This window comes from Muntiacus reevesi, chromosome 1 (assembly GCF_963930625.1).
Source record: "Muntiacus reevesi chromosome 1, mMunRee1.1, whole genome shotgun sequence".
Lineage (NCBI taxonomy): Eukaryota > Metazoa > Chordata > Mammalia > Artiodactyla > Cervidae > Muntiacus > Muntiacus reevesi.
Window position 1 is genome coordinate 239122349 of NC_089249.1, and position 26648 is coordinate 239148996.

At 53.6% G+C, this 26648-nt stretch overlaps 1 protein-coding gene, 1 long non-coding RNA gene and 1 other non-coding gene across 3 annotated transcripts in view; 2 read left to right on the forward strand and 1 right to left on the reverse strand.

Moving 5' to 3' along the window:
• LOC136168471 (uncharacterized) overlaps positions 1-19361 on the reverse strand; it is a 36816-nt gene extending 17455 nt beyond the window's left edge. Inside the window, exons 1-2 of the long non-coding RNA XR_010663319.1 lie at positions 19232-19361; positions 17963-18105 (exon numbers count right to left, since the gene is read on the reverse strand). This is a non-coding gene — a long non-coding RNA (uncharacterized lncRNA). The remainder of the gene's footprint in view (positions 1-17962; positions 18106-19231) is intronic.
• Positions 1755-20939, forward strand: SLC6A7 (solute carrier family 6 member 7). The gene is made up of 14 exons (XM_065935953.1): positions 1755-1823; positions 6730-6913; positions 8574-8705; positions 8816-9050; positions 10706-10844; positions 12164-12298; positions 13180-13283; positions 13406-13530; positions 14224-14336; positions 14659-14790; positions 15286-15385; positions 15576-15676; positions 16252-16419; positions 20031-20939. Exons 1-14 carry the CDS (start codon positions 1791-1793, stop codon positions 20238-20240), a joined length of 1911 nt encoding a protein of 636 aa, XP_065792025.1. The 5' UTR covers positions 1755-1790; the 3' UTR covers positions 20241-20939.
• LOC136156528 (U1 spliceosomal RNA) lies at positions 17955-18110 on the forward strand. The gene has a single exon (XR_010661066.1). It is a non-coding gene; the product is annotated as a U1 spliceosomal RNA (small nuclear RNA).
• Positions 20940-26648: the final 5709 nt, after the last annotated feature.

Sequence of the window (26648 nt, forward strand, 5' to 3'; positions counted from 1 at the left end):
TTAGCAACTGAATAACAACAAGTGGGACCTGGGGAGGAGAGGTAGGCCTGGGAGCCCGCCAGGTCCTTTATCCAATCCTGTGCTGTGCTTTAAACTCTTCCTGTCCCCCACTCCATGGAGAGGAGAGGCAGCAGACACTTAATCTCTTTCTCCCCAGAGATCTCCCCATGTTGGCTGCGAGTAGGGCAATGCCGTGAGTGTCTAAACTGGGACACTTCTGAGAGTGCAAGGAGCATGATTTGCAACGTATATGCTGGGCCTGCTACCAAATACGGGTTCAGTTCCACAAACCAATGCATATAATCGTGCTTGCTCAGTCATTTCCGACTCTTTGTGACCCCATGGACTATAGCCCACCAGGCTCCTCTGTCCATGGAATTTTCCAGACAAGAATACTGGAGTTGGCTGCCATTTCCTACTCCAGGGTATCTTCCCAACACAGGGAAAGAACCCGAGTCTCTTGCATCTCCTGCATTAGCAGATAGATTCTTTATCACTGTACCACCTAGGAAGCCCTAGCTAGTAATTTCCCATCCTATCTGTGGGCTCACTGGACCCTCACAACACTCTGAGAAGTCAGCCAAGCCCAAATTGGCTGGTGACCCACTTTACAGATAGGAAACTAGAACATTTTCAAGGTCATACTTCTGGGGAACAGGAACCCATGTGTTCATGATCTAAGTCGCTAATTATCACCACCATACAGTGGTACATCCCCTAATTTTTCTCGGTACCCCAAAGTTCTTGTTTCACTTTCATCCCAAGGAAAGAGGCATGTTCAGGACTACTACTAGTCTAGAAGGTTCATGAGGCCTGACTCTGTCACAAGGTCCCTCACTAGCTCTGTGAACTTAACTCAACCTCCCTGTGCTTTGGTTTCCCCTTCTGTTAAATAAAGAGAACAACCTCTTCTCCAGGTCACTGTGTTGAGAAAATATTAGCACCAGCCCAGGATCTGGTGCACTGTAGATACTCAATGAATATTGGTAGGTTAGGTGATTGAATAAATACCTGACTATTGGCTGTTCATTTGTTGGCAAGAGTGGACAACCCATACTGGTCCATAAATGTTTACTGAGCCCCTACAATGTGCCAGGCCCTATGCTAAAAGTTTTCTTTGCACAAACTTCCTAGATTCCTCACATCCTTGTCAGGAAGGTAAGCTTGTTGTTCCCACTTTCCAGGTAAAGAAGCGACAGCACAGAGTTTAAGTCAGGTGGACAGGGTCTCCACAGAAAAGAGGAGGCACAGGGATGCCGGAACCCAAGACCGGGCTGTTAGTGTTCATGTGCATGGCCTATCTCCTTCATTGCCCAGCTAGGGAGAGGGAGGCCCAGAGAGGGCAGAGTACTTGCCCAAGGTCACGCAGGGAGCGATAGCTGAGGCCTCAACACCGAGGGTTTCCTTCCTAGACTCCCCTCCTCACGCGCTTGGGGCCCCTCCAATCCGCAGCTCTGCTTGCGGGGGTGTGCATCTCTTCCCCCCGCCTCTCCCCTCTTCCGCTGTCCATCAGTCAGCCCATCAGTCTGGGAATCTACACCGGCTCAGCGGTGCACCCCTCCCCAGCCTCGGGCGCTGCGCAGGGAGAGGCAGGGCGTTTGCAGCGCCCAGCCCGCGCCCCACGCCCGCAGCAGACGGCAGCGCCTGCGCCCGCGGCCCCCAGCCGGTGTGCGGGAGTCGCGGAGGCCAAGGCGCGGCAGCCGGCCAGCGGCACGATCTCTTGCTCCCTCGCCCGCTCTCTGCGCTCAGGAAAAGCCAAGCCGGGAAGCCTTAGCGACCTGTCTTCCAAGATGAAGAAGCTCCAGGGAGCTCACCTCCGCAAGGTAGGGCACGAGGGCAGGCCCCCCTGAAGGAGGGGTGCAGAGGCCCGCCCCCTCTCGAGCCCCCTGGGAGGGTTGGAGAGGACACCTACGCTTGGCTGAGGGCTCTGGGGGAGGCCGACTGAGCGGGACTGCAGGGAGGGGAGGGGTCACGGACTGCGCGGGGTGGGGGGGGTTGGGGGGGGCCTTCCCCATCTGGGGGTCAGGATGCAGTGTGACGACGGGGGCGGGGGGAGGGGAGGCGGGGAGAGGCTAGGGTTCACTGGGCCGGGTTCTGCGAACAGGTGTCTGCAGCCACAGGAGGCGGGAGTTAGGGGTGCTGGGACTAGGCACTCGCCCCTCCCCAGTACCTGCATCCCTTTCCCCCAGGAGCTAATTAGGGGAGTGGGGGATGCTGGAATAGCTGAGACAGACTTGAGCTGGATTAATGGGGTTGGGGGCTTGGACCAGGTCCTTATCTGTGCACGCTACACTGAAGGAGCCTCCAGGAGCCAACAGGGGCATTCTGGTTTCCTGCCGGTGCTCCTGCCCTGCAGCGCCCACCACCTGCTTCCTCCCCACCGGCTTCGTTCTCCTGGCAGCTTTAGCTTCCCTGCTAAGACCCCAGGCTGCCCCTCAGCAGGACGCAAGGGAGGCAAAGGCAAGGAGGGAAAAAATGCAAGACCCCACAGCTCAGGAGGTGGGGTGGAAGCTGGCATGAGAGAGAAGGCTAAGTCTCTGTGTTCCTGGGCCCAGACCTCAGCCCCTCCCCACCTTGTCCTTGGGGTTGGACCTCCCAGCCAAGTTGCAAGTGCTTGAGAAGGGAGAGTCTTGGGGGAAGTTTCTGGCTTTGGACTTAAAAGTGCCAATATTAACCAAGGAGTCCAACTCCTGGGTAGTGTTTCTTCAAATGCCACTTACCCGGTGACTTTGGACAAGTATGTTCTCTAACCTGGATGATCGCTGGTCCGTCCCCAGTGAGGGGCACCAAAGTAGGCCCCCCCAGTCCTGGGGTGGGAGGATACCATGAACTCACAACAGCTGGTGTTGTTGACTACCCCCTCTCACACAAGCCACACCCTCACCCCCAACATGCACTCATTCAAGCGCTCTGCCCTTGGGCAGTTGAGTGTGGAACTACTGTGATAAATGGGTTCTTTTTATTTACTGACATGAGTGACTTGTTAGGGTCATTTGTGGGTCTTTTGGGTCTTAAGTCCAGCCGCTGTTCTTTTCCATCCTACTCTCTCCTCCTTCCTCTCCCTCCCCACAAAAACCCCCGCCCCTCACTGGCACAAGGCCACTCATTATGTAAATACCCATGTTGTGTGAAACCTTATCTCAAGTAATTCTCCAACAATTCTGGGAGCTGGGTCTTATTATCCCCCATTTATAGACAAGGCACAGAGGGGTGCAACTTACTGCTTTCCTGAAGGTTAAGCTGAGGAACTTAAAACCAACAGGGTAGGGGTGGGGCCCTTGGCCTCAGGGTCCCCTCTCTTGGTCTTTTAGAGAAGGGGGCAGGGAGTGAGAAAGTACCAAGTGTGGCAAAGGGATGGTGTTGATCAGAGAGGAGCATACAACTGGGAGCCAGGGGTCTGGGTCCTGGCTTTGCTCTGCCCTTAACTTATCATTTGACCTTGAACTCACCCCTTCTCCTCTGAAACTCATTTCTGCACAATGATGAAGTCAGACTCCAGATTCCTATTGTCTCTCTCATCCTGAAGAAGGTATGAGAGCCTTGGCTTGGGAAATCCTACCTCTCCCAGACCTGCTGCTGCTGGTGACTACATTTGCTGGTCCCTAAAAGAGGGGTGTGGATCTGGCAAACTTAGATGTGTGTTCCTCTGTGACTCTGGGTGGGGAGCGGGGGGATCAGGGGTGGGAGCCTCACATTCAGGCAGAAGTGTGAAGCTAACTCATTAAGCTTCCAGCCTGCCCCATTGGTTTGGTTGCTTTCCTGTCTCTCAATTAGTTCCATCCTCGCTCTGCCAGCCCCTGGGATCTATCCCAAGGTGGGGATGGAGGCACCACATGGGTTTTGGATTGGCTCAGCTTTGGAGGACCCCATCCTCTGTCCCTGGAGGAGAAGCAGGTTTCCCTCTGATTGGGGGAGGAGCTGACAGCATCCTGCTCTTGAAACTCTTGTCACCATGGAAACAGAGAGCCAGGACCGCTCTGTGAACACAGAAAGGGCAGCAGCTTCTCAGGAGGGATCAGAGGAACCTCATTATCGGGCCCTCCTGCCAGCTGGCCTGAATGGGACTGGGGAGTCACAGGGTGTCAGGCCTGCCTCCCCATCCAATACCAGGGGCCAGTGTCAATGGCTGCTACCCTATCCCTCTTAGAGTTCACCTGGGAGTGAGTGGCTCCAGAGGGCTGATACCCATTCAGCTGGAGAGGGAAAGGGGAATCAGAAGGAAGAGGTGGGTTTCTGGGAGCTGCTGCTATCCTTACCCCAGCATGTTTGAGATCACAGCTAAGAAATTACCAACAACATAATGGTTTCAACCCTTAGAGCCCAGTTACTTGAAAAGCAGCTTTTTCATGCTCTTTCTCATTGTCACCATCACCCATAATCATGCTAGGCTGCCCCCATCACCACTGCCCCTCTGGCCGATAGCCAGCCTCAGGCAGGATCACCACCATGGCTGTCATTATCACCGAGGGCCCAATGCTGTTACCACATTTCTGCCACCGCAGCCAGAAACCTCCAGTCCTGTGACACCTGGACCCTCCTTTCACCATCTTCATTCTAGCACTGCTCACATGACAAGTCACCAGCAAAGTTTCCTCTGTCACCTGATGTGTATGTAGACACCTCCTTGGGCTGGTGCCAGGAAGGGCAATTTTAGGAGATAAAACAAATTGGGTAGTAGCTGTTTGCTGAATCCCTGTGCTTGGACCTGATCTGATTCGTGACCACTGCAGTGAAGTCTCCTTGATGAATCTTGCCTCACAGACCATCAGAGCCAAAAGACTACTAACTAAAGATTATCTAGACCTGCCTTTCCGCCAAGTATATCCTGGCATGCTAGCTCCTTGAAACCCTTTTCTTAAGTAGAATTGGAGGATACTTGTCTGTTTTAGTCCCTACTCAGAGAGTCACAGTGCATAGTGGCCCATTAAAGGATCTGACAAGTCCTGCAACAAAGAAACCTGTTTTACCTTGTGATAACTCAGCTTTTCCCAAACTTTTTTGATTCAAAAATCCCATGTTCCCTCAAACATCTACAAACATTTCAAGTGATTTGTTTTTGGAAATCTCCTCAGTGTCCATATGGGGAAATTAAGGCTAAGAAGAGTCTTTCCTAAGGTTGCATGGTGAATTGGCACAGACCTGGGGTGAAAATCATCATCTCCTGATGTCCAGTCTAGTGGAATCACTGTTTCCCTTGGTTGTTCCTCAGCAGGAAGCAGGAGGTAATTTTTCCTCTCTGAAAACCACGACACTATTTGATAACCTGCCTTCTTTGCAGCTCTGTTCTCCTCTACGTGGGACATGGCTTTCAGAGTCAAGCAGAAAAGGTCTAACTGCCCCTTTTCTCCTGCCCCGTTCCCAGACTCACTTCTGGGAACTGCTGTGTGAATTTTAGATAGTCATCCTGGGGACTTTGGGCTTCCTTTCAAGTCCAAAGCCCAGACAATTCATGGACACGCACCTCACATCCCTTGGGCCAGGATTGCAAGCACCCTGAGGAGGGCCTCCATCTCCCAGCCCCAGCCTAAAGGGAGGATGCCCAGTGAACTTCTCCACCCTCCTCAAACTATGGGAGGGGATCTTAGGGACAGCTGGCTCCCAGTCCCCTCTGTGCAAGCATCTCTCCTCCAGAGACAGGAAAGTCACAATTTCCTTAGACAGACTGGGGCTTCAGTAGCTTCTTCCTGCTTTGGAACTAAAATTCACAGTCCTCAGCAGGCCTCTTTGAGCCACACAGCATAAATCTAAACTCAAGGGAGCCCACATTCCCTCTACGCCCCATCCTTTCTATGCTAAGGGCCCCCACTTCTTCCTCTTGTCCTCCTGTAACTGCTTTTCCTGAACATGCTCCAGTCCAGCCACCTGCTTTGTGCACATGCTCCAAACTGCTGGTATCATTCTTAAAATACGGCGCCCAGAATGGAGTAGCAGGACTCCAGACCTAGGTGATTGAAGATCTGGACTTCAGCATTAGCAAGTCTGGACTGGAGACCTGGTTCTCCCACTAGTCAGCCTTGTAAAAACTCTGGATGTGTCATTGATACATACCTCTTTGAGCCTCAGTTTCCCTTTGATGTATACTTAGCTCTCAGAGATTCCCAGGTGGCTCAGTGGTAAAGAATCAGCCTGCCAATGCAGGAGACACAGGTTCAATCCCTGGGTGGGGAAGATCCCCTGAAGGAGGAAATGGCAACCCACTCCAGTATTATTGCCTGGAGAATCTCCATGGACAGAGGAGCCTGGCAGGCTACAGTCCATGGTGTCACAAAGAGTTAGACACAACTGAGTATGCACATACCTTTGTTTGTACCTAGCTCTCAGAATTGTTTTGGGAATGAAATCAGGTAAAATGAGTAAAATGTTTCACACAGTGAGTGCATAAGTGCTCACACATGGTAACTGTTATTAAGATCATCATCAAAATAGGACCATCACTTAATTTGACCTCTCTGTTAGCCAAACTAAGATTAAAGTAGCTTTTTTAGTGCCAGAGCCACCCTACTACTCTCAAAAGTTTGTAGTCACCAGAAATCTTGAGGATCTCCTGCCTGCTAACCTGTCAGCCCAGGTTAACAGTGAGAGCAGTTGATTATCTGAACCAATAGAGTTCTTTGCATTTAGCCCTGTTTGAGTTCATATTCTTATTTAAGATGGGGGTGGAGGGTGGGGATCCCAGTTCAACCTGGCCTCACCTTTCTGCCTCACCTCTTTGGTGTCTCTTACTGGCAGCCTGTCACTCCAGACCTGCTGATGACCCCAAGCGACCAGGGCGATGTAGACCTGGATGTGGACTTTGCCGCAGACCGGGGGAACTGGACAGGCAAGCTGGACTTCCTGCTGTCCTGCATTGGCTACTGTGTCGGCCTGGGGAACGTCTGGCGTTTTCCTTATCGAGCCTATACCAATGGAGGAGGTATGAGTCTGATGCCTGCACGAGGGGCGTCGAGGCCAATGGACCAAGGCTCAGGGTGGAGTGAGGTTTTAAGTGACCTTGGCCACTGTCCCCTATGTGACCCTGGGCGGAATTAGTTGAAAGCGGTGACCTGGGCTGGAAGTAGGAGCTCACCCTGCCTCATCCCTTTTCCTCTCCCAGTCCCTTCCTTCCTCTCTCATCCCCAGCGTGGATACTCACTCAATTCTCTCCCTAAGCCTTGGCACTTCCTGAGCCCTGAGTGATGGGCAGAGGGGGCTGCCTCTGCTTTGTGATAAAGGGCTGTATCTGCCTGTCAGTGGTTACTGTGCTCTCAATATTCTCCCCATCCCTTCCTCTCCCACCTCACCTCCCTTGGAACCTCACTCCATCAATCAGTTACTTCTGGGTTCTTAAATCTTCAATCTAGCTTTGCCTCTTGGTTCCTTCCTTTCAAGCTGCAAATACAACATCTTTTCCATCTTAAATTCTCTGTTCCTGCTTCTTCATCAAGTGGCTATTCTAAGTCTCATCACCAATAGCTGGGGTTGAGCACTCACCATCTGCCAGACCCCAGGCCTGCCTCACTTAACCCTGATGACAACCACCTGGGTGGGCACTGTTGTCTTGATGAGGCAACTGTGCTTGGAGAGGCCAGGTTCCTTTCCCAAGGTCACACAGTGGCGACCCAACGTTCTACCCCAGGGTTATCATCTCTGGAGCCAATCTGTTCCTGCCGGCACTCCGTGTCTCCTCCCATGTCTACCAAACTCCTTAAAGAAGCACATATTGGCAGAGCAACAGAAATGCAAGTGAAACTAGATGAAGCGAGGACAAAATGAATTGGGACGATGGGGAAGTATGGGATGAGTGCTAGCCTCTGAAGCTCCAGGAACTCAGGGATGTCCACAGTGGTCTCTGCCCTCCCTCTCCCTGGTTCCTGAGGCTTTTTCTCTCTGTGTGCTGACCTCATTTTTCCCTGAATCAGACTTCCTCCCTACAGGTGTGTCGGGGGTGGCCAAAGACAACTATGGAATGACTTCCTTCTCAGAACTGTTCCCTCTGAATGAATCTATGCTGAATTGCAGGGAAGGTCTCTAATTGGCCTGCCTTGGGATATGTGCCCAGGAAGGGTGGGCAGGGGTTGGCTGGTGTGACTGGCAGCCCTTCCAGAGCCATATGGTGGTGGGCAGTCCTGTAAAGGAGCTAGCTGCCAAAATGAGAAGAAAAGGAGGAGGGATGCTGGGCACAGGCGACTACAGGTGGCAGCCACAAGCGTCTGAGGTGGCATTGGGAGGAGGGGAGGAGCAGGTAGACAGGAGCCAGATTCTAAAGGTCATCGATTTCTGTACTGAAGAGTTTGTACTTTATCTGGCAGGGAATGCATTCATTCATTCACTCATTTGTTCATTCATTCACTCAATGTCTGCTCTGAGACCAGTCCTGGCCTGGGCACTAGGGCTACAGAGGTAAGTAAATCCCCATACGTCCACTTGGCCCTCAGTGATCTCCTGACAGAAAAGAAGACAGTCCCGCAATGCCCAGCCCCACGTGAGAAGTGAAGGTGTCTGCCAGTCATGGGAGGGGGCAGGGCTACAGCTAGGCTTTCAGGGGAGCTGACCCCCCATCCCTAGACCTTCCCCACCCTCCCTCCTCCTTGCAGGCGCCTTCCTTGTGCCCTACTTCCTCATGCTGGCCATCTGCGGCATCCCCCTCTTCTTCCTCGAGCTCTCTCTGGGCCAGTTCTCCAGTCTGGGACCCCTGGCCGTCTGGAAAATCAGCCCGCTCTTCAAAGGTGAGGCCTTGGGGGCGGCGGTGTTGAAAGCCTGGGGGAGGCAGGGAGGGGGGTGAGCGCTAGCAGGGGGATGGCTTCCCTGGCCTGAAGGCCGCCCCTGCCTGCCGCAGGTGCCGGTGCAGCCATGCTGCTCATCGTGGGCCTGGTGGCCGTCTACTACAACATGATTATCGCCTACGTGCTCTTCTACCTCCTCGCCTCCCTCACCAGCACCCTGCCCTGGGAACACTGCGGCAACTGGTGGAACACGGACCTCTGCCTCGAGCACAGAGGCTCCACGGATGGCAACGGGGCTCTGCCCCTCAACCTCACCAGCACTGTCAGCCCCAGCGAGGAGTACTGGAGGTCAGGCCCCTGCTGGCCCAGCAGCAGGCAGGGAGGGACAGAGGGCGGGATTGTGCCCGTGCTCCTATGGGGCTCTATATGCACCTCAAAGGTTGAGTTCAGGTGTTGTGTTGGATGGACTCTGAGTTCTAATCCCAGCTCTTCACCTGACCAGCTGTGTGACCGGGAACAATTTATTTGGCTTGTGATGCTTATCTTTGAATCGGGTGTGATAGTATCTGAAGGCTACTGTGAGGATTAAGGGAAAGAAGGCATATAAATTGTGCCGTTCAGCCTGGTGGATAGTGAGTGCTCAATAAATGCTAGCTGATAGTAATGGTGCTGATGATAACAGTCATTGTCAACATGTGGAGCCTCAGTTTCCTCTTCTGTATAAGGGGCAGTAAGAGTCCCTGCTTCATAGGATGGTATCAGTCAGTCACTCGTTTATTCATTCAATCTGTGTTTATTGAGCGCCGACTATATTAGTAGGCAAAACACTTAGCAGAGACCATGGTCACACGGACCATCTCCGGTTAGTCTAACAGGAGAGAGGAGACTCTAGGAGAGTAGAGGGCTGCTTGAGAATGACACTGGTAACTCAGAACCAGCCCTATCATGAGCCCCTGTGAGTGGTGGGGGTCAGAAGGGCATCACTGCCCATTGGCCTGTCCCAAAGTCCCACTTTATAGCTGAGAAAACAAGGCCTGGGGGCTTGCTCAGTACTTACTAGCCGAGGCAGTACTGGAACCAAGGCCTCCTGACGCCTGGTCCTGTTCTGGAACATTCCAGAGTAGCCTTGTTCCTAGGTAGGGACCATTGGCCCAGAGGACACAGACCAGATAACCATACCCCTCTGCCTGCAAAAGGCTACTCTTAGGAGTTTTCTCCCAAATGAGCCCCATGTTTTTAAAGGTTTTAGCCTCCAACCTGCATTTATTACATAGTTCATTCATTTGTCCATTTGAAATGAATCTAAAGTGTCTGCACCTGCTGAGGAATATATCTGACCAGTGGAGAAGAACAGGCTTGGGTCTGCAACCAAAAACCAAAGAATGTGACATGGTCACTGGCAGCTGCCTAGGTTCTCCATGGCAACACCATGGCCTGCTGCATCACTTGGGGAGTAGGCAGGAAGCAGATGGCACTGTCAGAGGGCTTCACTGAAGGGAGTTGAGTGAGTGGAGGGACTTCACAGGGGTGAAGGGATCCATATGGAAATGTGAGGCACCAAGGGCTAGCAAGAGAGATAGTCATATCACCCCTGAGGCAAGGAGGCAGTGTTATCAGAACCAGGGCAGATTGAAAGCCTCAGAGGAAGGGCCACCTAACCAGCTGTGCTGTAGAAAAGGTAGTCACAGCCAGACCCTCTGATGGTGTGCAGGTGTGCATGCTTACACGTGTATACACGCATGTATGCAAATACCCTAACCCATCATCCAGTCTCCTGCTGTTGCCTCCTATTAGCCAGACCCATGTGGAAACTGAAGAGGAAGGAGCCTGGGTGATAGTGTCTCTAGAGGCCCAACTCCTGGGTGCAGAGCTGATCAGAGAAGGACGGAGAGGAATCAAGCAGAGAACAGCCAGGATAGGCTTGTGGGCTGGCCACGGCTTCACTGCGTGTCTGTGGAGCATGGCAAGGGGACCAGAGGACATTCAGGCCTTGTCTCCCACAGCCGCTACGTCCTCCACATCCAAGGAAGCCAGGGCATCGGAAGTCCCGGGCACATCCGCTGGAACCTCTGCCTTTGCCTGCTGCTTGCCTGGGTCATCGTGTTCCTCTGTATCCTCAAGGGTGTGAAGTCCTCGGGCAAGGTGAAGCTGGGAGGCCCTGGAGGCCTGAGAGGCTGGGGAGGGTGAGGGCTTCCTGGAGGAGGCAGGGTGTGGACTGAACCTGAGAGGATGAATGGACTTCAGCTGGGAAGAGGGGAAGGGAGAAGACATTGAGACTGGGAAAGGGGGAGGCACTGCCTGAAGCAAGATGTGGAGATGGGGCTGGATGGTGGCTAAGCTGGTTCACTAGACTAGAAACATGCTAAGGGCAGGACCTATCTGTTATTCAAGCTCGTATCCTAATCTAGTGCTTGACACTTTGGAGAAGCTCAGCAAGTGTTTATTGAATGCCTGGAGGGTGGGCATGAGTCATAGCTCTTTGAAATGCAAGGACTAGAAGCCAGTTATCAAACTCAGTTGTAAAGTCCAGAGGGTCTATTTCAGGTACAGCTGGATTTAGGGGTTCAGATCAGGAATGTTCTCTTGGTCTCTCAGCAATGCTTTCCTCCAGAATGACTTCTCAGGCTTCATTCTTCATGAGGTTGCCCCTAGCAACTCCAGGCATACATCTTTCCTACTTAGTGTTCTCCCTTGCCCTAGGTTTCAAAAATCCTAGAATTGAGTCTCACTGGATAGATGGGTTTTAGACTTATCTCTGGACCAGTCACCCTGGGCAGAAGGGTGGAGTGCTCTGCTTGGCTGGGCCTGGAGCTGGAAATTGAATCAGCCCCAGGTGGAAAAGTCAGGCAACTGTTATGTGGAGACAAAGCCCACTGTAGCTTATGGAGGGCAGGAAGGGCCATAGAGCTGTTTCAGGAGTTGGAAACCTTCTGAGTGGTTTACTCAATCATTTATAAATTAGAACTTATCTCTCTGCAAAGTGCTGAGAGATGTTGTCCATGAGGAAAAGAATCATTAAAAGAAAGGTTAGAAAGCATGGAGACCATTAGAAAGCCAGGAGAGGTCATCATGGTGCAAGCCAAGGCAGTGAGGGGGTTGGGACTTGGTGTTTGCTGAGGGTGAAGCTGGAGGCTTGGGAACAGGTGAGGACAGGACAGAGGAGAATTTGGGCATGTCCAGTGTCTGATGACTATGCAGGCTGGGTTTGTGTGGGAGGAGAGGAGGGGTGGGGAGCCTGGACCAGGGAGCAGGGCTGGAGAGAGTGGATGGATGGGAATAGCCCTGGGAAGCAGTGATGTGTGGTGGGAGTGAGGGAAGGAAGGAGAACATCATAGATGGTGGCTGTTTCCAACTTGGGCTACGTGAAGGTTGGGGAGGTGAGTCAGTGAGATGGGGGTTTCAATAAGAGGAGGAGAGAAGAGAGAAGGTCACCCCTTCTGTCCCCATGTACTGTCTCTCAGGTGGTGTATTTCACGGCCACGTTCCCCTACCTCATTCTGCTCATGCTGCTGGTCCGCGGAGTCACCCTCCCTGGGGCCTGGAAGGGCATCCAGTTCTATCTCACCCCTCAATTCCACCACCTGTTGTCTTCCAAGGTGAGACCCTCAAGGCTAGCATGTAAAGGGAGACATCAGGCTACGGAGTGGAAGGAAGACTCCCTTGGGAAAGGGAGTGGGGGGAGGGCCTTCCACATGGTGAATCCCCTGTACCAGACACTGTGCTTGGCACTGTGTGTCTTTCTCCTTTATTATTATGCAGTAGACATTATTCTCCCATTTTACAGATGAAGAAACTGAGGCCCCAAAGAATTAGCAGATCACACGGCTAGGGAGCAGCAGAGTTGGGATTTCCACCCAGACCTGCCTCTAAAACCTAAGGAGGGTATTAGTAATAACAATAGAAACAATGGTCCTGACAGCTAGCATTCTTATTTGTTGGTGGATGACTACGCCTGCCCCTACCCTAGCATTGTGCATAATGGAATCATGTGATCCTTACCACCAGCCTATGAGGCAGGTACCATTCCTATCCCCTCAGTACAGACGGGGACCTGGGGCCCAGAGAGGTAATTGGCTCGGACAGTCTACACAGCTTGAAAGTGGGGGAACTGGGATTCAAATCCAGGTTCCTCCAACTCTAGAGAGGCAGTAAAAGGGTTACAGGGGCTGATTGTCAGTACACATCTACTGAAAATTTATACAAGGCACTACTTTCTTCAGAACTGGACCAAGCTTAGAGAGTATCTTCTAGATTCTAGATGGGGAAACTGAGGCCCAGAGAGATGAAGGGACTTGACCAAGTCCTGCAGGGTTAGAGCGGGCTTTGCTCCCAGACGCTGTCACTCACTAGCCAGGCCCTTCACCACAGCATCCCTGGGCCTGTCAACTGGCTCTCACCCTACCTCCTTCCCTCTCTGGGCACCACGGTGTGCCAGCCTCTCCTCTCTGCCCTCCCTCTGCATCCTTCTCTGCCACAGGTGTGGATCGAAGCTGCTCTTCAGATCTTCTATTCCTTGGGTGTGGGCTTCGGGGGGCTCCTCACCTTTGCCTCCTACAACACATTTCACCAGAATATCTATAGGTCAGTGCTGCCTCCCAGACCCCGGCAGCTGGAGTGGGTAGGAGAGTGGCTGGCCGGGGAGGGCCTTGTGGGTGAGGACTGGGGCCACTCACCCCGGCCTGTGCCTGGACTTCTCCTGGCAGAGACACCTTCATTGTCACCCTGGGCAACGCCATCACCAGCATCTTGGCTGGCTTTGCCATCTTCTCCGTGCTGGGCTACATGTCTCAGGAGCTGGGTGTACCTGTGGACCAAGTGGCCAAAGCAGGTGGGCAGGCTGCCTGGCCCTGGTGGGTGGAGGGTACATCCGGCACAGCTGGGCTGGGCAAGTGAGCATACATGTGGACCAGCAAGGCTTTGGATGGGTATGGTGTGTGTGTGTGTGCATGCATAGCATGCATGCAAATGAATGTGTCTGAACTGTTTTCTGAGTGTTCAAGTGCAAAAGGATGGGTGTGCAAATGAGTATGTATCACCCTGTGTCTGGAGAGAAGTGACTTTCTGGAGGAGATTGTCGTGTTTTGTCACATCTCAGGAACTTCCCTTGCTCGTCCAGATGAGTCACATCCTGTATGGAGATGCCTGTGTAAGTGAGCTGAGGGTTTGGATGATGCTGTGAATCACTGTCTTGTGCCAATGGGAGTATCTGAGTGTGTGTGTACATGGAACTGTTTGTGCAAATGTTTGTGCACGTAAGTGTATTCAAATGAGGGTTTATATTTGGTCTTGTGTTTACTCATGTACTCATAATTAATTAATTTTTTTTATCAACCTGTGTTTATGGAGCACGGACAGTGTGCTGGCCTGTGTCTTAGGAGTTAAGAAAGTGTTGGAAGTGTGCAGTGAGTGTACATCTCTGGGTTTGGCCCATGTGGGTGTAAGTAGTAACCATGTGTGTTTAAGTACATATGTGGGGCCCCCACGTTCCCCAGGCTGCTGACCCCGTGTGCCCTTGGCCCAGGCCCTGGCCTGGCCTTTGTCGTCTACCCACAGGCCATGACCATGCTGCCTCTGTCACCCTTCTGGTCCTTCCTGTTCTTCTTCATGCTGCTGACTCTCGGCTTGGACAGCCAGGTGAGCTGCCCGTGCCAGTGGGTGTGCCTTGTGGTACGTGTCTGCAATGTGTGTCTGTCTCGCTGCATGAGTTATCTGTGTGTGATGTGGGTGTCTCTGTCTGTGTGTGTATCTATGTTTGTGTGTATCTGTCCAAGTGTGAAATGTATGACTGTGTATCTGTGTATGTATCTTCACGTGATGGTGCTGTGTGTATGATATGTGTGATGTGTGGATGATATGTGTGTGTTGTGTGTGTATCTGGATCTGTGGGATGTACATCTCTGTGTGTATTTGTATGTGTGTGGTGGGGGCAGAACTCTGACCCCCTTCCTCCCCCTAGTTTGCCTTCTTGGAGACCATTGTGACAGCTGTTACGGACGAGTTTCCATACTACCTTCGGCCCAAGAAGGCTGTGTTCTCGGGGCTCATCTGCGTGGCCATGTACCTGATGGGGCTGGTCCTCACCACAGATGTGAGTGGTGCTGTGGGGTGGGCGGACAGCTGGTGGGCAAGGCTGGGGCAGACATCCACAGTTCTGTCTGTGGCCAGGCCAAACATGCCCCAAGCTATTTGCCTCTTCCTCTTTGGGAGGAAGCTAGTCCAGCCCAGACCCTCTTTCTCAAGAGGCAGCTTGGCCTATGACCTAGAGTTCTGATTTTGGAGTCTGAAAAGTCTTCAAGCCTTATTCCTGCACTTGATGAGTGACCTCAGGACAAGTGGCTTCACCTCCCTGAGCCTGTTTTCCCACTGATAAAGTGGGGTCTACATATAGGCTATAGGCTTGTTGTGAGACTCAAATCGGATGGTGTGTCTAGAGGGCTCGGCAGGCAGACAGCAGTCACACTCTCACCATCTTGCTCTCTCTACTGGCCTGCCTGCTCCCTGCTCACTTCCTGCCTGGAGAAGGGACAGCATTGGGGATCGAGGCTGGGATGAGGGCACTCCAGAGCTGTGACTTGTGTTCCAGGGGGGCATGTACTGGCTGGTCCTTCTGGATGACTACAGCGCCAGCTTCGGGCTGATGGTGGTGGTGATCACCACGTGCCTCGCCGTCACCCGGGTGTATGGTGAGAGGGGCTGTGGGAGGCGGAGTCAGGCTCCCCGCTGTGGGAGAATGGGAGTCTACCCTGGAGCCCCCCTGCACTGGGTCCCTGGTCCCAAGGACCAGGGTTTCCAGTGGGGGCAACTGGTAGGAGGAGGGGCTGATGGTGCTTGTGGGGCTGTGGGTGGGGCCATTCTCCTCCTTTCCCCGTGCAGGCATCCAGAGGTTCTGCCGGGACATCCACATGATGCTGGGCTTCAAGCCGGGCTTCTACTTCAGGGCCTGCTGGCTGTTCCTGTCCCCAGCCACGCTCCTGGTAACCAGGGTGGAAGGGAGGGCTGCTGGCTGGGGGCTCAGGGGTGAGAGCAGGGCCCCTCTGGGCATTCAGTCTGGGAGGACTGCCCTGGCCCTCAGTGGACCTCTGTCAGGGCTGGGGGATAGAGTGAGTACCAGGATGCTGGTCTACTCCCCTCTCCCGTGGTGTCCCCAGCTTTTGTAGCTGTGCTGGGTCTGGCCCTCTGTTTGATTAGCAGAATGAGTGGGGCTTTCTTGGGCTTCAGAGCTTTAGGGCTGGGGTGGTGAGGCTGTGCTTCTTAGCCTTGGATTTGGAGCTGCTCAGAGATAGGCTGTCTCAGACTTTGGCATTGGGTCAGCTTTGGACAGGGCTGTCTCAGGACTTGCAAAGGCTCCAAAGATGGACCAGCTCAGGTTCTGGTATAGCTTAGGACTGGGCTTTCTCAGGGACTGTGTGGCTCTGGGCTGGGCTCTCTCAGGCCTTGGGATGGCCCTGGGCTGAGCTATCTCAGGCTTTACAGTAGCTCAGACTTGGGCTATCCCAAGCTCTGGGGCCTGCCCAAGGCCTTCTGTGACACTAGGAGCCCCCACCTGCAGGCCCTGCTGGTGTATAGCATCGTCAAGTACCAGCCCTCAGTGTATGGCAGCTACCGCTTCCCAGCCTGGGCAGAGCTGCTGGGCATCCTGATGGGCCTGCTGTCCTGCCTCATGATCCCAGCTGGCATGCTGGTAGCCGTGCTTCGAGAGGAGGGCTCGCTCTGGGAGGTGAGTCTGCCCCACCCCTGCTTGCCCCCAGCCCCCAACCCCATGGCCCTGCTCTGCGCCCAACCTCTAGAGCACACAATCTCTGCTCCAACACCTTTTTCAGGGCCTGCAGAGTGCCTTTAACTGGGAAGAGCATTTTTTCCTAACCAGTAGCCTGAGTTGTGAATCAGCTCTGATCAGCTTGAGCTGCAGCAGGCTCTGAGGGCCAGAGTCCTGTTCTGTGACCCCTCATACCACGCGGGGCCTCTGGCAGGGGAAGGGCGCAATCCAGAGACCACTAATGTTGGTCAATGCCCACCTGTCCTGGGGGAACCTGAAAGGACAAGGGGTTTATCCACCATCCCATGGTGAGTTGTGCACGGGTCAGAACTTGAACTTGGGTTGCTAGCTTTCCTGTGGAACTCAGGGTCTGAAGCAACAGGGAGGGACCCCAAGGATGAGCTGTCACCCTTCTCCAGTGACCAGGAGCCCTGCCCATGGCCAGGGCTTTGTGGGGAGACCCAGGAAGCACACAGAGTGCAAGCCGTTTGGCATGGGATTCTGGAGGCTCAGAATATGGGAGCCGGGGCCCTCTGTGGGTCAGTGGACATGCCGGGATGCTGCGTCTGCTGGAGACCCACCCCCTCTGAACCTCAAGTGCCCTGCACACACTGAGTCCTCCACTTCTGAGGCAGTGGGCGGGGAGTCCTCTGGTGGCAAGAGGGTTTCAGAGTAAGCAGGGCTGAGTGAGCATGCTAGGGCCCAGAGATAGCCTTGGGACACACACACATACATGCCCACCATCAGAAGTGTGCTAGACCCACCAGCACTGCTTCATGAGAGCTAACTGTTAAATATTCAGGAGAACTGTGAGCCAGTGGTGAAAGCATTAATAACTTGAAATTGACAAGGGTGGGAATAATTATAACAGTGAAACTGGCTAGGAATCAGGACTCCTATACCCCTCCACTCCTCCCCAGTCTGCTAACCAGCACACTGCTGCCCACCTGCTCGTTCACCTGCACTGTTCCTTGGCTGTCCCTCATCCCACCTTCCAGTTTCTGAAGAGAAGCTCAGAGCCCTTCCCTGGCAGAAGTGGACTGTGGTCACACAGCACAGACCACAAAGGAGCCCTGCAGTCCAGCCACTGCTCTGTCTCCAACTGCTGTGTGACTTGAGGCCAACCCCTTCCCTCTCTGAACCGCAGGAGCCCCACCTGTGCTGCCAAAGGAAGGCTGTCTCCATGTTGAGAGCCAGGGTGTCTGCGAGGGGAAGGAGGAAGTCTGTGGTGCCCAAGCCTGGCTTTGTCTCCCTCCTGTCCTGCTGCCGCCACCACCCACAGCCAGGCAGCGGGGCCAGGGCACGGGCGTTCTGTGAGTCCCCCAGAGGAGTCACGGTCCAGCTCAGGGGTGCCACCTTCAGAGACCAGGGCTCCCACCCATCACTGACACACTTGGATAGGACTCCTGGGCCTGCCACTTGCCAGCTTCGGGATCCTAAGCAAGTGAATGCACTTCTCTGAACCTTGCTTTCTCTGTCTTTAAAATGAGGGCAGTGTCCTTACCTGTCAGGGGACTTGCCATGATCACGAACCACAGGGTGTGGTTCATCCATTGCACTCCAGATGTGCTGACCCCTGTGATTTGCCCAAGTGTAGAAAACTCAACTGCATAATTTGTGGTAGTGGGGGGCTGAGTTCACTCTCTCCTTAGAAAAAAAGGAGGAAAAAAGTGAGTATAGTGATACCTGCCCATAGGGTTGCTGTGAGAAGAAAAAGCTCATCAACATAGTCAGTACTGTGAGACACAGAAAAACAGGGTGTTTTTCAAGTTCAGGATGTGGTCAAGACTGCCTGGGTTCAAACACCAGCGCCACTACTTCCCCCATGCGACCTTAGCCAATTTAACTAATTCTTTCAGATAGTATCTGTGGGGCTGGAGGTAATAATAATACCCTCTCACTGGGATACTCTAAGGATTATATAATCCCATCCTCAGCACAGAGCTGGGATGCACGAGACTCAGTTCTAAGCCAGTTCAAAATCACCTCAAAATCCAGGGTGATTTTGCCCTTAGGGGACATGGGGTAGCGTCTGGAGACTTTTTGCTTGTCCTGAGAGGGTATGGTTGGAGGAAGGATGCTACTGGCATCTAGAAGTCAGGCATCCTGCTACACAGTGTTGTGTGTGCAGAACTCCTCTCTGACTACAGTGTCAGCAGGGCTCTCAGGTTGAGAAACCTGGTCTAGACACTAGAGTGCAACTGGAAAGAAATTTCAGTCCTTAAACTCAGGGAGCTTGTATTTTAATGCAGGAGATAGACAATAAACAAACATATGAAGGCAGTGGTAAGTGTAATACTTAAAAACCAAACCAAACCAAGCCAGAATACAGGAATAGAGAGTGAAGGAAGTTCTGGCCAGGGTGACCAGGGGAGACCTCCCTGAGGAGGTGATAGAGACCTGACTACATCACCAAGGTGATTGGTTTAGATGTCTAAGGGGAGAGCATCCTAGGCAGAAGGACAGTCAACGCAAAGGCCCTGAGGCAGGAGAGGCTAGCATGTTTGAGGCCAGCAAGGAGGTCAGTGAGACTGGATCAGAGTTGGTAGAGAGAGTGTGGCAGGAGCCAACATCATAAAGATAGACTGGGGCCAAGACATGAAGGCCAGGTGAGCACTTTGGATTCCATTCCAAGTGAGATGACAAGTTTGCTTTCAATAAACACATTTTAATGGACATCACTATGCTTTGAGTATGGGGCGATGTGAGGCCCTTAGCCCAGGGCTCACATACATTATCTCCCTTGGAATCTACACCCCGTGGCTCCACTTACTGTTGGTGTCTTTCTTCACTGAAGAGTCTGGGGCTCTTCTTCCTGGCAGGGCAGGCAGAGAACTTTGGGAATGTGGTTTGAGGAAGACGAAACCCTATAATGTCCAGGCTTAGTCATCATCTTAGTCAGCTCCCTCATTCCATGGAAACTGGGCTGAGAGAGGGAAAGGTTAGACATCAGAGTAAAACAGAGGCAGGGTGTCAGAGAAGGCCACTCTGGGGTTTCCCTGGTGGTCCAGCGGTTAAGACTCCATGCTTCCAATGCAGGGGATGTGGATTCAATCCCTGATCAAGGAACTAAGATCCCACATGCCACTCACTGTGACTAAATGGTCACTCTGTCTCCATCCTCCTAGGGCATGGGTGTCCCACCAAAGCTCCTAGCTCTTCAAGACTCACCATTTAGTGGAAGGGACCCAGAGTGGACTCCCAGACTGCCTGTCACGTAACCACAACAATAGCCACCACTTACTGGGCTTATTCTGTTACCAGTTACCCCGTTGAGAGCTTCATCTCACTGTCTTACTAACCATCCTTTGAAGGCATCCTGTTTCCCAAGTTACAGATGCTGAAAGCAGAGCTTAAATTTCATGCTCAAAGACCACCCACCCAACTTATGAGCTGCAGGGCAGGATTCTCTCCACTCATGTGACACTCCTCTGGGGAAGTGACAGCGCCCCCTCCCTTTCCCCAGTTTTTGCAGACTAATCCAGGTGACTTGGTGAGGGTTTTGCCAGTGCTTAGCTGCAAGAAGCACTCCATCAACCCTGGTTCTCACCCCTGTGGTTGCTTTGCTGCAGCGGCTTCAGCAGGCGAGCCGGCCGACCATGGATTGGGGCCCATCACTGGAGGAGAACCGGACAGGCATGTACGTGGCTACGCTGGCTGGGAGCCAGTCACCCAAGCCATTGATGGTGCACATGCGCAAGTACGGGGGCATCACCAGCTTCGAGAACACGGCTATCGAAGTAGACCGTGAGATTGCAGAAGAGGAGGAATCCATGATGTGAGACGGAAAGAAGGCAGACACCAGGCCCTGTCGGCCCCCAAGGGGAGCGGCACACCCTCTGGGGTTCTGAGAGGCCTGAGGCTGTTGGAGGCTGCCATGGTGATGCTGGTCCCCAAAGCAAGTCCTTCTTTGTGACCTCTGCCTCTCCCAAAACCTCTGTCTGCTCCCTACACACACACAGACATTCAAAGCTGAGATGAGCCAGCTCAGCCCTTCCTTCATAGACAGACAGACTGAGGCCAAGGAGAAGGGACTTATCCAAGGTCACATGGCAGACGGGACTGGACCCTAGGCCTGCTAACCAGCTAGCTCCTTTCTCACATGACAGCTGGCAGCACCCGCTCATCTCTGTTCAGGACTCAGTCCCCTCTCTTTCCCTAAGGGAGCCTGCCCCATACACTTCAATGCAGTCAGAATCTGGAGCTGGGCAGGGACACTTGGGTGTCCCAAGGTTCGTGAAGCCCCATCAAGGGTTAGCAAGTCAAGTGGGAGAAAGATCCCTGTGGGGTCACCGGTGCAGGCCAAGTTTCCTAAAGGAGGTAGGGCCTGAGGCCCTGGAGGATGGGCAGATTTGGAGGGAGAGAAAAAGAGGAGGGCAGGGTGGGGAGGGCCTCTGAACAAGGCGCTCACCCAGTCAAGGTGGGGTTAGAATATGGCCCCCTTTTCCTCCCCTGGGGCCAGGAGGCAGTCCAGGGAGTGACCAAGGGCATGTGAGCAGGGAGAATGGTGGGAGAAGCAAGTATTTTCAGGTTACAACAGGATTCGGGTACGAATGAAGACTGAGGGGTGGGGGAGGCAGGGACATGGGCAGGCAGGCCATTTGCATGACCCTGTGCTTTAGACAGAATATATTTCTGGCTCAGTGCACCGGGTGGAGGTGGGAAGACTGCTGAGGACAGAGCATAGGGGCCAATGCCTAATCTGGGGTGTTAAGCGGGTGGGGGGAAAGGAAAGGAGGAGGACCCCACTTCCTCCTGTGCAGGGAGCCGTGGACACAATTAGGACTGGGGGAGGGGGTACCTGCCCTGCCCTGTGGAGGTGGAGACAAGGGGTCACAGTCAGGACCTAGGGTCCCCCTCCTCCCCTCTTCCTTGTCCTGGCAGCCCTCACTGTCTCCACCAGTTCCAGGCATTGCTGGGGAATTGACCTTGGCTATGGACCAACGGGCAACTAAGAGACTTGGAGCTGGTTCACACACATGACTGTCTGGTCCCAATGCTGCCCACTCTGCTTCAGCATGCGGGTCCCTGGGCGTGGACATGAGGGTAGAGGCAGAGAGCAACCGACACCCCAGGCCTGTGACCTGGGGACAGGCTGCCCAGAGACTTTGGTGTCTGCAAACCCCAGGCATGGGAGGGGCTGCCCTAGGGTCCCTCCGTCCCTGAAGGATGAGGGTGGGGTGGGAAAATGCCTGAGCAGGTTCCCTGCACAGGGCATCCTCTGTGGGGCAGGGCGGCCTGGAGCAGTTGTCCAGCCTCTGCTGTCTCTCTCCCCCAATGTCTCCCCAACTCATCTGTGTCCTGTTGGCTTATTGTTAATAAACACCAATGAAGTCATCTTCCTTACCCTGTCTCCTTGCCACTGAGATCCACAAGGTGGGCAGCACAGAACTTTCTGGTTCTCAGTGGACAGATAAGGAAACTGAAGCTCAGCTGCCTCCTTTCCTGGCCCTCCTGGCCTGACACCAGCTTTGCGATTTGTCCACGGCAGTGCTGGGTGGGTGGGGCTTAGGAAGGATGATAAGGAAGGTCCTTAATGACCATTTAGTCTCCCATTATACATATAGACAAACCAAGGCCCACCAAGGGGTAGAGACTTGCTCAAGGCTACCCAGTGGAGACAGGCAGAGCCGGGGACAAACCAGGGCCCACCAGTCCTCTTCTTTTCCCTGGCTGGCTGTCCTCCTTTCCTTCCCAGGTCTTCCTCAGCCTTACCTGCAGTAGCAGCTAGAGCTCCAATAGAGGGACTGGGAGGAGCCAAGAGTTTCCCAGGCTGGAAGAATTTCTTGGTTCTACCCACCCCCATCTGGCAGGACCTTGCCAATATAAAAGGGCCCCAGGGCCTTTCAAATGCGCGGCCCAGGTGTCTGCAGAGGCTTTGATTGGGGTGGAGAGGAGGGGCTGCTGCATATTTCGGATATTAATAAATTTCCCCTAACAAAGGGTCAGAGCCCCCTCCGCCCCACCCCTCTTTGGGGCTCTAGGTGGGGGATGAGATGGGTTTGCTAATTTGCAAAGGATGCAGGAATGGCCATCACAATTCAGAAGGCTTCTTCCCACACCCTGGGGGTGGGGGTGGGCTCAAGCCTTGCTCACAGAGCCCCTGGTGCCCAGCCTGCTCAGAGCTGCCCTGGCCCTGGAGGAAGCACGCTCAGGACTAAACCTAGGATTGAGCCTCAGCTCCTAGGACTGAGCTGTAGGCCTGGGTGCTGGGAGTCAGGAATGGAGGATCCTAAGAGTTTAGACTTTTCTTTTCCTAGATTCCAAGTCTGCATTTGGAGGATTGTAGGTTTCTACAGGCCCCCACCAGCTTCAGCCTCTCCAACCTCATTCATCTGCCCTGCTTCCCCCTGCCTCTGCAGTTCCTGGACTGTTCTCCCTGGCCCAGTCTTCCAGTCTTTCCTGCTCTCCCCATTTTCACTGCTCCCACAGCCTTCCCTGCCACACCACACTCCTGCTCCCTCCCTGCCCACACCATGTCCCCACTGCCCCCATCCTGGTCCCCATACTGACTTCATATCTCCCTGCCTTATACCAGATGCCAGTTAGGCCCCGATTGCAGTGGGAGTTGATTGGGGATCAGGGACCCACAGCTGGAGGAAACCCTGACGGCACAGTTCTTACTTGAGAGAAGACATCGGCCCTGTCTGGAGTAGAACCCTAGCCTGGAATCCTAGAATGTTCCAGCAGGTGCCAAACCCAGGTGCCTACAGGGCAGGGAAGCTGGGCGAGCAAAGCTGTAGGTGTGAGTGGGAGAGTAAATGGCAGCTGACCCTTAGTTTTAGAGAGACAAGAGGGCCTGGTGTGGATTGTGGTGATCTGGGAAAGAAGGTCTGTCTCTCTAAAGGAGCAGCTACCCCTCAGAAGCATGGACCCAGGTTGCCAGATATTCTGGATTTTTAAGAGAAGAGGGAAATCTGAAGTTTTACAAAATATGTCCCATTTTAAAATGATTCAAAAGATATAAAGCAGCATGGCTCAATTAAGGCCTCCTATTGGGCCTTCAATGCAGGCCAACAGCTTGGCAGACTTAGGGGCTTAGCAGTCAGAGAGGCAGGGCTTGCCTGAGAATTCCCAGTGAGAATAACCTAGAGTTCAGCCCCACCCAGGGCACCCCACACTTACTCAGCACTCTGCTTCCTGTCTTAGTTGATCTTTGTGTCTGTGGACCCCTGACTTTGGGAGGCTGGTGGAGGGTTCTGGGAGGCAATGAATGTGCCTGGCTGGGATGTGGTGGAAGGTGGCCTGGGGCACTCCATTCCTATTCTGGGATTCCTCAGAAAAGGTGTTTCCTTGGGCAATGCTGGGAGGCACTGAGATGGGGCCCTGGACCAAATGCAGTGACTTCCAGCCTATGATCTGTGAGAGCAAATGGGGGTGGGGGTGGGGCAGAGGAGAGAGAGGCTTCTGGCCACACATTAGAGCAGCCATATTCCCAAGGTCAAGTGAGGGTCAACAGATAACACTGGGGTCACACTGGTTATCTTGGTGTTTGATCCTCAGTAGGCCCTGCCCTCTTCGCTCCCCTTCACCACCCCAGCCAAGTTCATCCCTGCATGGTTCCCTGTGTAGGTCCAGGCTCCCTGACCTAGTGCCTCCTCCATCTACCCATTGGAATCCTGCCCATCCTTTTAGGGCCAACCTCTATACACTCTTCAGCATCCAGGTATGGACTCCTGGAGTCTTGATGGGGGCTGACTCAGCCCTACATCCAGCGAGCTCTGACAGCCCAGCCCAGTCTGCACAGGGCACTTATGGTCTTTTGAGACAAACCATTTCATGGACTTATGAAGACATTTTTTTCACACTCCTTGGACCCAAGTGCTTGGGGCAGCAGCAGGGTACCATGGGAGGGATGGGTGCACTGCTCAGCCATGCAGGCATGGGGTCATTTCCAGCTCTGCCTGTCTTGTCTGTGTGGCCTGGGGGACCCACACTGCCACTTCACAGCTTTGCACGATGGGTGTAGCATCAATCTGAAAGCAGTTTCTTGGTGGCTCTGGGGACAGCCAGGGAAGAGTTAAGACAGTCCCAGCCCCTCTGAATTCCACGTGACCCAGGGTTACTGAGTCTCCGGGTCTGCGGTGGACACTGTTCTCCAGGCTCATTTTTTGCTAATGGCTCATGGAAAGTTTGGCTCCTTGAGCTCCAGACCGCTCCCTCTGGGGCCTGAGGCCTCACTGACGCTGGTCTTGCCCTGGAAGGGCATCCAGAGTAACCTCCCGCCTGCAGAGCTATGGTCAGCACTCCTGCTCCATGTCCGCCTGACTTCCTGCTGCCTGACCTTCTCCCCCAGGACAGAGCAGCAGCCGGCCCCTTCTGGCCACATGGAGGCCTCCTCCCAGCGCCCCTATCCAGGATTACTTTTCATTTGCGAGGTGTGGGCAGGGGGTGAGGGAAGACTTTTCCCACTAAAGTCCACCGCAGCTGTGAATTGTATCCCTTTGAGTATTGTAGTGGGTAGCAGGACTCGGAGGAGTCCAGGAGGACTCGGACATCTGCTGGCCAGAGTCCAATCTTGACTTCATTGCTCACTGACTGTGTGACCAACTGAATCGACTTTCCCTCTCTGAACCCAGGTGTCCTCAGACGCAGATGGGGAGAATAACAGGAAATTAAATGAGATAATATAGCTGGCTGATGTATAGCTTAAAAAAATGATTAGAGTGCTTCACATAAAACATGGCATGTAGAAATTCTCCAGGTGGGATGGTTCTCATGAGCCTGCTGTCCAGATAAACAGAGAGAGGGTGTTGTGCCTGGAGCCAGAGAAGGGCCAAAATGGAGACGCAGGGCTTGCACCTTCCAGCTCCATGAGCAAGTTCCTTGGAGGCAAGGCCAGTGACCCCATCAATAAGATGAATGGGTTGGACAAGAAGCTCATTGTGCCCCACAAAGGTGACTGGAGGGAGAGCCGTGGGCAGAAGGGAGCTCTGAGCCCTTGCCTGCTCAATTCAGCCTTTTGTCAGTGACTGTGTCATGAAGAGCTATGTGGGGAGCACCGCCTCTTTGGAGCCAGATTCAGGGGTTGTCCTCACTTGCAGGATGGACTTCATGAGTAGGAGCCCTGATGGTTTCTTCAGTGAGCTGGCATGTTCTGCGAAACCAGTTGGAGTGGGGGGTGTTGGGTTGGGGTCGGGGAGTGGGACAGGAATAAAGTTCCCTGGGCCAAAAGCCTTGCTCTGACCTTGACTCTGCTGCCCCAGGGTCAGGGTCTCAGAGAGTTTCAGGGGTTGGGGTGACAGAAGTCAGAGGCAGGGGAGGGGCCGATGGTCAATATTGATCTAGCTGAGTCAGGGGAGCAGGATGGGGAAGCAGGAAGGCTGGGGTGGGGCCTGCCGATAACTGAATCCCAGTGTGACTGTGGGAACCAAGGAAGGGGGGTGCTCGATACAGAATTCCCAAACTAGATCCTTACGAAAACAACAGTGGTCTGGAGCCCTGCCCAGTCCTAATGTGTCCTAATCCCTGAGGGTGGAGCCTAGAATATCTGTATTTTTAGCAAACTTCTGGGGTGGCTCTGAGCAGCCAGCCCAGTTTTCATATTTGGGGATCCCAGGTTTACCCCCATAGTTGTAATAATGAGGAAACTGAGGTCCAGAGAGGGAAAGTAACTTACCCAAGGTCATACAGTGATGATAATCCACCCCTTTTTCCTGAGGGAAGCTATAGTCCACTACTAGATAACTCCATTCCCTGCCTGCCATGGGCCAGGGCCCTGGAAAGGATGGCTGCCCAGAGGGAAGTGGCCACGGAGACCTTGGCAGGCCCAGGTTGAGAAGGTAGGGTGGGGCTCATCCCAGGAGGAAGGACATAGTAGGGGGCATTCCCACAGGACTGGACCTGCCCCACCTTGCCCTCTGCAAACACTCCCAGCACCGGCTGGGGGATGTTCCCTAAAAGATTTACTATGGCCCTGGCTTGGGGAAGGCCTTTTCCATTGCTGGAGACCCACCCATGCCCTGGAAAGGCATGCCCCCAGCACGATAGGGGGCTTCCCAGGTGGCCCTAGTAGTAAAGAACTCATTTGCCAATGCAGGAGATATAAGACATGCGGGTTCGATCCCTGGGTGGGGAAGATTCCCCTGGAGGAGGGCATGGCAACCCACTCCAGTATTCTTGCCTGGAGAACCCCATGGACAGAGGAACCTGGCAGACTATAGTCAATAGGGTCGCAAGAGTCGGACACG

What these genes read in the sequence shown, in the direction of transcription:
- SLC6A7 (XM_065935953.1), top strand. Translation starts at nt 1,791, where the DNA reads ATGAAGAAGCTCCAGGGAGCTCACCTCCGCAAG. An exon ending in CCCAGCGAGGAGTACTGGAG is followed by an intron (nt 9,051 to 10,705) that starts GTCAGGCCCCTG and finishes TGTCTCCCACAG; the next exon opens with CCGCTACGTCCTCCACATCC. An exon ending in GGCTGGTCCTCACCACAGAT is followed by an intron (nt 14,791 to 15,285) that starts GTGAGTGGTGCT and finishes CTTGTGTTCCAG; the next exon opens with GGGGGCATGTACTGGCTGGT.